Genomic DNA, 12,187 nt, shown 5'->3' on the forward strand with positions numbered 1-12,187 from the left:
ATGGCCTCCCAAGTGTGTCAGAACTACCACAAGGACTGTGAGGATGCTGTTAACAAGCAGATCAACCTGGAGCTCTATTCCTCCTATGTTTATCTCTCCATGGTGAGGCTTGTGGTCTTGATGGTCCATTCTTTCTCCCCACCCTGCCACAAGCAACTGGGAATGGGCAATGTGGTGGTAATCAATTTTTTTTTTAAATTTAATTTTGGATTGGTAGAATTTCTTTCAATCAAAAGTGTTTGACTTTTGAATATCTTTTTCCCTCCACTAATCACTTATCCACTCAAGTGATTAATGTGAAGTGTTTTTGGTTGCCTTGTTAATTGACTAGTCTATATTCTAAAGTTTTTATGTTGGAATTAAATCCAAGGTTCATGCCAGCCTCTTGGAAGATGGCTTTTCATGATGTGTAAACCTAATCTTTATTCAACTTTTGCCTCCAATTAATTGGGTGATTAATTAGTCAAATACTAACTATATTTGAGCCCTCTTTCTGTTTCTAAAGGAATAAAATCCTCTTGTGTTGGTCTTCATACTGGCTTCCATGACAATATCTTGCATTATTACTTCAATGTGAAAAGATCTTTCTCTTGACTGACTGACCGACGGTTTTGGTGAAAGGGTCTCTAACGATTTGTGACTTGGATTGAGTATCCTGATTTTAGGCTCCCTGTTAAATCGGGGCTTCCTGAAATGGGGGTTGGGATTTACTTTTTCCCTCTGAGGAAGTAATGGCAAGTGAGGTGATGGGTACAAGCTGTAACAAGTTAGTTCCCATTCCTAGTTCACTCAGTGGTGAGGGCTTGCCCACTTTTCCCCATATCAAAATAGGGCTCACAGTTGGAGACCTTTTTATTTTATAGGGATCAATGATCTCCTTTGCTTATGTGAATTGATGACCAGGTCATGGCCCCTGAAAATATGACCAACTTTAAGACATGTTCACTTGGTTTGTATTCTACAAGTTTTCTCTGGATAACCAGTAACTCTGCTGAATAATCTTCCTTTTAAAATAGTCAATGAAAAACTCCTACCTTCTAATTTTGTATCTCAATCTAAGCTTCTCATTTTAGTCTCTTGGAAAAAAAAATCACCTTTTTTTATTCCTAAACTCAATCTCTAGTTCTGAACTTCCTCAATATATTCCTATCTCATCTGTACCATTTTATATACTTCATTCTTTTTTAAGCTGAAAACAAGCCACATGGGTGTTAGTGAGGTTCTCAATGGGTGAGATCTGGAGCTTCCCTGACTCTGCCCTCTTCTTTTTATTTTTCCTCACCTCAGTCCTCTTACTTTGACCGGGACGATGTTGCCCTGCATCACTTTGCTGAGTTCTTCAAGGAGCAGTCCCATGAGGAACGGGAACACGCTGAGAAACTGATGGCATTCCAGAATAAACGTGGAGGCCAAGTCCTCCTGCAGGATGTCAAGGTTAGCTTCTGTAAACTTTGGAGATTTGTGTTTTGTGTGAACTCCAATTGACTGGTATCAGTCATTCTGTTGAGCCTCAAGACTGAATAAATGCTATATGAATTGGAGATTGTATTGGTGAGCAATGCACTGAATTGGAGACTATTTTGCACTTGTGAAATAGCAATAGGTAATTGGGATGATCCAGAATACTGGATGGAGAGAATCATTCTCTTGTAAGAATGATAAACTTGATAACCTCAGCTATCAATTCCAAGGGCCCGCTTCAGTGGTAAGAATGAGAGAATCCATAAGGGTGGAAGGGAGCAGCATCTCCAAGATGTTTCTAATGGGCTGATCAAAAGGGATAGAACAGTAAAGCAAGGAATTACATTTGGATTATACCTTTTCAAAATGTGCTTTCACAGTATGGTATGTTTCTAAATTTTAAGCTCTGGGAACAGTGACATCTAAAGGCGGCAGTAAAATCTAACTCTTTGGAATAATGGACTGATCAGATGTAGCCTGTGATCCACCTGTCTGAGATGAACTGTTTATTTTCTCTCCTGACTTCCCTTGTTCCAGAAGCCAGAGCAGGATGAGTGGGGCAATTGTCTGGAGGCAATGCAGAGAGCTCTGCAGATGGAGAAGGATGTGAACCAGAGTCTGCTGGATCTGCACAAACTCTCCTCTGGCCACACTGACCCTCATGTGAGTTTCTCATCTTTTTCTCTAAGTTTGGAAGGAAATCTGTTTGTTTACTCCCTGGGGGAACAATTCGAATTCTAATCTACCTGCCTCCTGCAGCTGAAATCCAGAAGTTTTTCAGAAGGCATCCCTGATTGTCCCCCTCCCTCCCCACAATGTGGTAGTGATGGTCATGTCGGTAATGGGATGTCACATTCAGGTGCATGGTTTGTTCCTTGAGGCTAATCTTTGTCTCCTCTTCCAGCTGTGTGACTTCCTGGAGAGGCACTACTTGGATGAGCAAGTGAAGATGATCAAGAAGCTGGGAGATCACTTCACCAATCTGAAGAGACTGGGAGCCCCTGAGAATGGTCTGGGAGAGTACCTGTTTGACAGGCTCACCCTGAGCTGAGTGGGATTCAAGGACTCCATTTGTTGGACATGGTGACTTCATTTGAGTGGATGACTTTGGTTGTGCTTTGCACAAAATTAAAATAGTGTTCACCATGGAACTGACTGCTTTGTGCAATTTCTTCATTTCATTTGGTTCTTGGGGTTTTGATATTTAACATCTGATCACTTAAATCCTTTTCTCTCAACCTTGGTTCAATGATTATCCCAGTAATTTGCTCAGTGTTTTATTCTGGTCTGTGGAGAGACTTTTGGATTAAGTGAGCAACTCTCAATTGGAAAGCAGTTGTGGAATTAAATGCTCTTTCTGTTTTTGGCTTGTAAGCAGTGCTCACTATCTGCCCGTGCTCACTGGAACAAGTTTACAGCAACACTCTAGTCAATAATTTGGAGTCTGAATGATTGCTCAGAGTACACCAGTTGTGTCAATGCTTAGAGGTCTTTGAAAATTGAAGCAAAAAACATTGGCTGCTGGAAATCAGGAAGAAACACAGCTGGGAAAGCTTGGGTTTAACAACATCTGTGGAGTGAAGTCAGTTAACAGTCACTGGACCTGAAATATTAATTACTCTTGTGCAACTGATTTGTCAGACTTTAAAACTAATTGCTGGAAAATACTAATGCTTAGATTCTGACGTTGTAGATGTTCCACTATGAGCCCCTTGCAAAACCCAGTTGAATATCTTGCTCAAAGGTACACTACACTACCTTTTTGTTCTTGGATAAGTGATGCTTGATTGCTGTATGGTGGTTTTCCCAAGCTGGGAAATGGTTTCTCTCTTATCCATGTTCCATGCTGGAGGAATGAAAATTCTGCTTTTGATTGGCATCAGTGTCTCTAGTCTACTTGGCTAATAACTATCCTCTACGTGAGGAAATGCAACAGTGCCTACCTTAACCCATGTGGGATAATTGTAACAATTCTTTTTTTTTTCCTACTGCTCTAACAATCCAGTGCTGTCAACTACTGAGAGCAGCTGGTGCAAAGAAAGCTATAGGACCCAAGGAGCATTTGCAGGAATTCGTTCCAAATGTTTTTTTCTGTTCAGTTACATGAAATCAGTATCTTTTTATTTATGTATACTGTGCTGAGGGGGGAGTCTGACTTCAAGGGGAATCTAATTGGTGATGAATGCTGATCTTGGTTGGGATGCACACAGTCCACAATACAATAAGTGGGGCACAAAGTAACTTGGTCAATGACTGCTCAGCCATCTTAAGGCTGTGCTGTTCATCTTTCTCAGCTTCAACTGAGATTAATGGGGCAGGTGCTTGTCTTTGGAGGGGAAGAAAAGACAACATTTCCCTCTCTAAAATGTTTATTCTTGTGCTGATGTCTAACACAAATGTCAACTTTGATGCTTACCACCTCCTCTGTAATTTTGGGTTTGAAAATGCATACATGCTTTGAGTTTGCGCACACTGAGATCAAATGTTCTTCTCCAATCTTCCCAGTGTGCAAATTGAGATGGTCCATTTTACAGGCTTGACCAGGCTCTGAATGTTGCTATTGGAACTGATACACCAAGTGACAAGGGAATTTATTGATGTGATTATAGTCATTAGTCCAGAGGTAGTGTTTCCCAGCATGCATGTTGATATGTACTACTCCTTTAACTTGGTGGATGGACATTATCAGTGTCAGTTTGTGAAAAGCCAAAGCTGCCACCTGAATTATGTTGTTGACAGGGAAACACATGATCACAGGGGAGAGGTGGGGAATTGGTTTGGGGAGGGGATGTCAAAGTCAGGATAGCAGGGAGTGTGCCAACACCACTCAAGGATCTTGAAATCCTCTGGTTCAAAGCAGCCCTCTTGATTCTTCCCTTCCATTCACTGACACGTAGCAACTGCAAGGTGTACCATCGATCAAATGCTGTAGGAATTCACCAAAGCTCCTCAGACAACATATTCCAAACCCATGACCACTCCTATCTAGAAGGACAAGGGCAGAAATACATTGTAACTCCACCCCTTACAAGTTCCCCTCTGAGCCACTCACCGTTTTGACTTGGAGCTATGTCACTGTTCTTCCCCTGTTGCTGAGTCAAAATCCTGGATTCCCTCCCAAACAGGATTGTGGGTCTACCTTCACCACATAGACAACAGCAGCAATTCAAGGCAGCAAATCATCACCACCAGCTTGATAAGGGTAGTTAAGATTAGATTATCTTCAGTATGGAAACAGGCCCTTTGGCCCAACAAGTCCACACTAACTCTCTGAAGAGTAACCCACCCTCCTCTGACTAATGCACCTAACAACTATGGACAAGTTAGCAGAGCCAATTCAGCTGGCCTGCACGTTTTTGTAATGTGGGAAGAAGCCCACGCAGAAAGTCAGCCAAGGCTGGAATCGAACCGGTGTTCCCGGCACTGTGAGGCAGCAGTGCTAGCCACTGTGCTGTGGGCAATAAATGCTGGCCCAGCCATCAGCACCTTCATTGTGAGTGAATTAAAAATTAGCTAGATCTGATTACTCTCCCCAAGGAGAGGTACTGGGAAACAGCTTTTCATGAGATTTATCAATGTTATAGATGAAGGAATGAAGGGCCATCAATAAAATGATGACTCGACATCAGGTGACACATGACCATGAGAGCAGTATGTTCAAAGTTTAATGGAATGGGCAAGACTGTCAGATACAGGACACTGAGGGGAAGTGTAAAGTGATCCACTTCTGACCAAGAAAGACAATTCACAGTGTTTTATAAAAGGTGATATCTTCTGCTTGTTAACGAAACTAATGATCAAAATGAAATTATTCAGACAAGTGAACAGATGGAAAAACACAAAGCAAAGGAACTAATTTAATTTTAGTCCTGATCTCAAAGAAGTTCTTTGTTCTTTTATAAGAGCTGGCACGTCATGTTAAAATTGTACACGACATTGGTTCAGCCACATTTAGAATACTGTGTACAGTTCTGGTCGCCACATTACCAAAAGGATGTCGACAATTGGGAGAGGGTGCAGAGAAGGTTTACAAGGAGATTGCCTGGTATGGAAAGTGTGAGCAATGAAGAGAGGTTGAGTAGTGTCATAGAGATGTATAGCATGGAAACAGACCCTTTGGTCCAACCCGTCCAGGCAGACCAGATATCCCAACTCAATCTAGTCCCACCTGCCAGCACCTGGCCCATATCCCTCCAAACCCTTCCTATTCATATACCCATCCAAATACCTCTAAAGTGTTGCAATTGTACCAGCCTCCACCACATCCTCTGGCAGCTCATTCCATACACGTACCACCCTCTGCGTGAAAAAGTTGCCCCTTAGGTTGCTTTTATATCTTTACCCTCTCACCCTAAACCTATGCCATCTAGTTCTGGACTCCCTGACCCCAGGGAAAAGACTTTGTCTAATTATCCTATTCATGCCCCTCATAATATTTAAAATAACGAAGGGTAATATCAGGGTAGATAGAGTTAAGATTTTTTCTGAGGGTGAAGGATTCAATAACGAGAGGTCACGCTTTCAAGGTGAGAGGTGAAAGGTTTAAGGGGGATAAATGCGGCAAGTACTTTATACAGAGGGTGGTGGGTGTCTGGAGTGCGTTGCCAGCAGAGGGGGTAGAGGCAGGCACCATAGGTTCATTTAAGATGCGTTTGCACAGATGCACAATTAGGTGAGGATGAGAGGAATACAGATGCTTAGGAATCAGGCGACAGGTTTAGACAGTAGATTTGGATCGCCTCAGGCTTGGAGGGCCTGTTCCTGGGCTGCAAATTTTCTTTGTTCTCTTTGTTCTTTTGAATCCTTCTGGATGGAGGTTCTTTGTAAAATTGTCAAACTCTGGTTCAACCACATCTGGAGAGCTCAGTTCAGGTATTAATGGTGCAGCCCTGAATTTCTGAATGAACTCCAAGATAAAGAGCTGGTTAAATGACATCAATAGTTTGCCCACAATCCTCAGGGTACAAGGTTAAGGAAGGAGTGCAATTGAAATTTTAATGAGGATGAATGGATTTGACAGAGAAGATACAGGGGAACTGTTTCTTCACAATTGGTCAAATAGAACTAGGGATGTGCAATAGGATGATAGTCTTCAAATTAGATCTGAACTGTCCGGGATAACGTTAGGAATGGATGCTTCACAGGAAGGATAGTGGATGTGCGCATACACAGGCACAAACACACAAAAATACTGTTCACAGCACAGACACGGTCCTTGACAGAAGGTAGGTACAGCTCAAGTGGCAAGGAAATGTTGACTGGGGATCTTCCTCCTGCTGCAGCCTTTACCCATCCCTGCAGATAGCAGACAAATACCTTCAGCCTGGATGGATGGCCGTTGAGGACTTGTTTTGCATTGCACTTTATCGGGATCCTCCCCTCTGACCTTACATTCCTGGGTGGTCCTGCAAGGAGGTGAAAACCTTTTGAGGTATCGCTCTCAGAGTCAATGGGACACTCGAGGCTCTCCATCACAGTGAGGTGACAATCCACAGAAAGGTCAGTCAGGAGACAGAGGCAGGGAAACGCTGTTCAGATGCAGATCATCCACAGAATCACAGAATTGTTATGGCACAGGAGGAGGCCATTTGGTCCATTGGGCCTGCAACAGCTCTGGTTGTTTCCTTATGAACCTGTCCAGAGATGTTATCGGACACCTCTGGAGCAGGTAGGGTCTTGTACAGAGACCTCCTGGCGCAGACAAAGGGACACTACCCCTGTGCCACAAGACTCTTACTAAACAGGTTATTGAAGCAGAATTAGAGAAAAAAGGAATGGGAGTCGGCCATTCAGCCCTTCAGGCCTGCTCCACCATTCCATGTGATTGAAGCTGATCATCTAACTCAGTACCATCTCCCACTCCATCCCCATAAACTTTGATCCCTTTAGCCCTTAGAGCTGTACCTAACTCCATCTTGTAAACATTCAATGTTTTAGTCTCAATGTTTTCTGTGGCAAAGAATCCCACAGCCTCCCCACTCTCTGGGTGAAGATATTTCTCCTCATCTTAGTCCTAAACAGTTTACCCCGTGTCACGAGACTGTGCCCACCCCCCGGATTCTGGACTCCCCACCATTGAGAACATAGTCTCTGCCCCAACTGCTCCTGTTACAATTGCCTTGTCCTAGCACCAATCTCCCATTTCCAACACAAAAGGCTGAGAAACTGACTCCCCTTCTTCAATGAGCCCCTCTTTCAGTTGGTCACAACTTATTTTAAAGGAAAACTTGAAAACCTTTCCTAATCCAAACCTATTTCTTTCAAAAGGACACAAACTCACCGTAACCTGATTGAGATTCTGCTGAGTGACCTCCTACTGTTCCAATCACAGAATAATCATCCAGACCTGATTCTAATCTACACCTCTGATCAGCTCTGGTTAACACATCCCCACTCTCTCATTGGGGCCTATGTTCATGGGGAATTCCTGATTGGCTGTCAGGAATTGTCAATCATCATTGGTGATACCGCTCCCTGGATGTTCCCTGGGGGATAAATACAAGAGCTTATGGGAGAGAGGTTCAGGTCTGGAGTTGTCTGGGTGATAGTGAGTAGGAATAGTGAAGATGGCCTCCCAAGTGTGTCAGAACTACCACAAGGACTGTGAGGATGCTGTTAACAAGCAGATCAACCTGGAGCTCTATTCCTCCTATGTTTACCTCTCCATGGTGAGGCTTGTGGGCTTGAAGGTTCTGTTTTAAAGTTAAGACTGTGATGTAACTATATGGAGTACCTAGGAATTTCCTTGGTCATATGTCTGAGCAAATTGTATGTTGAGACAGTTGTCTTTGTCCCCTTCCCTGGACATACTTGACCCTGAAACCCTGTTTAGGATGGCCCTTAAAATATAACCCTCCTTTGGGTGAGGGTCCCCAGTTTATTGTCACTCTGCCCAGTGTAACCACTGGCAATTACCCTCCTGACTGCGGAGGCTGGTGATGTCTTAATTCTCTTTAGTTGGTTATGACTCATCTTTATTGAAAAACTTTCTCTAAACCAAATGTATTAATTCTAAAAGTTATCCTAATAAAGCTATTTCTGTTGAAGTAACTTGCATAACTTTGAATGAGGAAAGGTGGTTAAATGGCACACTTTCACACATTGAAATGTGAATGATTGATTTACAAAATAGCATAGTCAAAATTCTGTGCAGAGTGAATACTTATTCAGATGGGTGAGCTTGGTAATGAGATAGCTGACTGAGACTTCACATGTTAATCAATATGTTCATGTCCTGAGTTTCAGTTGGTGAATGACCTCACCAGCTTCCAGCATTGAGCGTGAATGTTTCCAAACTGCAGTGCAGGGATGTCTAATGGCTGTCCTCAACTGGGACCTTCACAGTCCTGTGCCACACTAGCACACTGCCTCCTTAAGATACAGGCCAGGGGTTGCAGTTGGTTTTTTGATCTTCAGTTCAGGGAGATCTAAATGTCTGTTATTTGGGCCAGAAGTCACAGGAGATGACTTTCAGCTTTTGTCACTAACTTCAATTAATTGGAAGTGAATTGAAATGGTGGGATGGGTCACTTTCTGATTGAACCATGGATGAGATTGAGATTTGCTTCCCATTTTATCTCCACTTGCAGTCCTCTTACTTTGACCGGGATGATGTTGCCCTGCGTCACTTTGCTGAGTTCTTCAAGGAGCAGTCCCATGAGGAACGGGAACACGCTGAGAGACTGATGGCATTCCAGAATAAACGTGGAGGCAGAGTCCTCCTGCAGGATGTCAAGGTCAGCTTCTGTGAACTTTTTGAAGGTTTATTTTGTGTGCATGCAAATTGACTCGTTTCACGCAAACTGTTTATTGTCTCAAAATTTGAATAAATTGTTCACCAAAACCATGCATTGAATTTTTTTTTAAAAATCCAACTAGTTATCACTTGTGAAACAGCAATAGGCAATTGGGATGATCTGGAATACTGGATGGAGAGCAACATTCCCATTTAAGAATGATCAACTATATAACCTCCAGATGTCAATTCCAACACCCCTAGTAATCTAAGGTAAGAATGGGAGAATCCATAGGGATGGAAGGTAGCTGCATCTCCAAGATGTTTCTAATGGGCTGGTCAAAAGGGATAGAACAGTACAGCAAGGAATTACCACCATTGGTGCATATTTTTAGATACATTTGGATTATAGTATCTTCTTACAGTTTTACAGTAAGATCTTCTAAAATGTCTTCAGCTCAAAGAACAGTGAAAACTAAAGGGGTCAGTAAAACAATTGGCCTGAAATCCAACTCTTGCAATGTTTGGTGGAATACTGAACTGATCAGATGTAGCCTGTGATCCACCTGTCTGAGATGAGCTGTTTATTTTCTCTCCTGTCTTCCCTTGTTCCAGAAGCCAGAGCAGGATGAGTGGGGCAATGGTCTGGAGGCAATGCAGAGAGCTCTGCAGATGGAGAAGGATGTGAACCAGAGTCTGCTGGATCTGCACAAACTCTCCTCTGGCCACACGGACCCTCATGTGAGTTGCACATTTTTCTCTCCAAAGGTTTGGAAGGAAATCTGTTTGTTTACTCCCTGGGGGGACAATTCCAAATCTAATCTACCTGCCTCCTGCGGCTGAAATCCAGAAGCTTTTCAGAAGGCATCCCTGATTGTGGGGAGGGAGGGGTACAATGTGGTGGTGATGGTCATGTCTGTAATGGGATGTCACACTCAGGTGCATGGTTTGTTCCTTGAGGCTAATCTTTGTCTCCTCTTCCAGCTGTGTGACTTCCTGGAGAGGCACTACTTGGATGAGCAAGTGAAGATGATCAAGAAGCTGGGAGATCACATCACCAACCTGAAGAGACTGGGAGCCCCTGAGAATGGCCTGGGAGAGTACCTGTTTGACAGGCTCACCCTGAGCTGAGTGGGATTCAAGGACTCCATTTGTTGGACATGGTGACTTCATTCTCGTGGATGACTTTGGTTGTGCTCTGAACAAAATTAAAATAGTGTTCACCATGGAACTGAGTACTGTGTGTAACTACTTAGTTTCATTGGGTTCTTGGGGTTTTGATGTTTAACAGCTGATTATTAAATCCTTTTCTCTCAACCTTGTTTCGATGCTTGTCCCAATATTTTGTTCTGTTTTATTCGGCTGTGTAGAGGGATTTTTGGACTAAGTGAGCAATTCTCATCATTGGAAATTCCACAACGGCTTAAGCTTTTTAGCTTGTAAGGAATACTCACTATCTGCCTGTGCTCACTGGAACAAGTTTACAGCAACAGCCTCTAGTCAATAGTTTAAAATCTAATCCCAGTCCAAATGTTTGACACAACTGCTATACTCTGAGCAATTCTTTCAACTTTTTTAAAACTGAAGCAAAAAACTGGCTGCTGCAAATCAGGAAGAAGACCTGCTGGGAATACTTGGGTTTGGCAGTATGTGTGGTGTGAGAACAGTTGAGAACAGTTGCTAGACCTGAAATATTGGTTTTTTTTTTCTCTCTTGCAATAGCTACTGTTTTCCAGCTATTTGGTTTGATGTTTAGATTCTGATTGGTTAAATCATCTAAAATTACTCCTCTTACAAGAATATAAAGATTGAATATCTTGCTTGGAGGTACACTACCTTTGACTGTTCTTGGATAAGCTATACTTGTTTATTTATGGTGGTTTTCCGAAGCTGGGAAATGGTTTCTCTCTTTTCCACGTTCTATGGTGGAGAATGAAGATTCTGGTTTTTGATTGGCATCAGTGTCTCTAGTCTAGTTGGCTAATAACTATACTCTGTGAGGAAATGCAACAGTGCCTACCTTAACCCCCATGGGACAAATATAGCAATTCCCTTTTTTCTGCTCTTGCAATGCAGGGGTGTCAAATGCTGAAGGCAGCTCAAGGACCAGAGTAGCATTTGCAGGATTTTGTTCCAATTATTTTTCCTTTTAACTTACATGAAATCAGCTCTCCTTCAACTATACCCTGCATCGAGTGTGGGGTCACTGTGACATTGACCTATTTCTAGGGAAATCTAACAGGTGACTAGTACTGAGCGGGTGCATCATAATCACAGCCCATGATAGAATAAGGGGGTCACTAAATAGCTCTGTTATGACTGCTCAATCATCATAAGGCTATACTGTTCATTTTTCTCAGACTGAACAGAGATATATGGGGCAGGTGTGTGTCTTTGGGGACTGGGGTGACAGTGTTTCCCATTTACATTGGAAATTCTATAAATGTCCGCTACAAATGTAAGTTTTAGTACTTTACACGTCAATACTATTGGGATTGAAAAAGCATAATGTGCTTTAGGTTGGCACGCACGGCTCGGTCAAATGTTCTTTTCTAATTCCCCCAGTGTGCAAACAGAGTCCCTATTGCAAGCTTGAGCAGGCTCTGAATGTTGATATTAGAAATGATGCTCCAAGTGATAAGGCTATCTATGGATTTGGTTATGTTCATCAGTTCTCAGGTGGTGGTGGTTCCCTGTGTGCATTTTGATTTTTGGGCTTGAATCTTTTAATTTGGAGGATGGATGTTATCAGCCTCAGTTTGGGGAAAGCCAAAGCAGCCACCTTTAAATGATTTCATTGACAGGGAATATCGTGATCATTGCTGAGGAATTGGCTTGGGAGTGGGGCTGTCAGTCTTTATAATGGGGAGTGTACAAACAACACTCCACGATCTTGACACGCTCCACTTCAAAGCAACCCACTTCATTGGCACAATAGCCACCAACATTCGTTCCTTCCCCCCACTGACATTTAACTACTGCAAGGTGTAC

General features: G+C 42.8%; 2 protein-coding genes across 2 annotated transcripts; both read left to right on the plus strand.

Annotated features, from left to right (window-relative positions):
- On the plus strand, window positions 1-2,512 carry LOC140489116 (ferritin heavy chain A-like). The gene is made up of 4 exons (XM_072588351.1): window positions 1-102; window positions 1,288-1,434; window positions 1,999-2,124; window positions 2,366-2,512. The coding sequence occupies exons 1-4, from the start codon at window positions 1-3 to the stop codon at window positions 2,510-2,512; spliced, it is 522 nt and encodes a 173-aa protein (XP_072444452.1).
- A 5,515-nt stretch (window positions 2,513-8,027) lies between these two features.
- On the plus strand, window positions 8,028-10,327 carry LOC140489117 (ferritin heavy chain, oocyte isoform-like). The gene is made up of 4 exons (XM_072588352.1): window positions 8,028-8,129; window positions 9,051-9,197; window positions 9,812-9,937; window positions 10,181-10,327. Exons 1-4 carry the CDS (start codon window positions 8,028-8,030, stop codon window positions 10,325-10,327), a joined length of 522 nt encoding a protein of 173 aa, XP_072444453.1.
- The last annotated feature ends 1,860 nt before the right edge of the window (window positions 10,328-12,187 follow it).

Source organism: Chiloscyllium punctatum, chromosome 18 (assembly GCF_047496795.1).
Source record: "Chiloscyllium punctatum isolate Juve2018m chromosome 18, sChiPun1.3, whole genome shotgun sequence".
Lineage (NCBI taxonomy): Eukaryota > Metazoa > Chordata > Chondrichthyes > Orectolobiformes > Hemiscylliidae > Chiloscyllium > Chiloscyllium punctatum.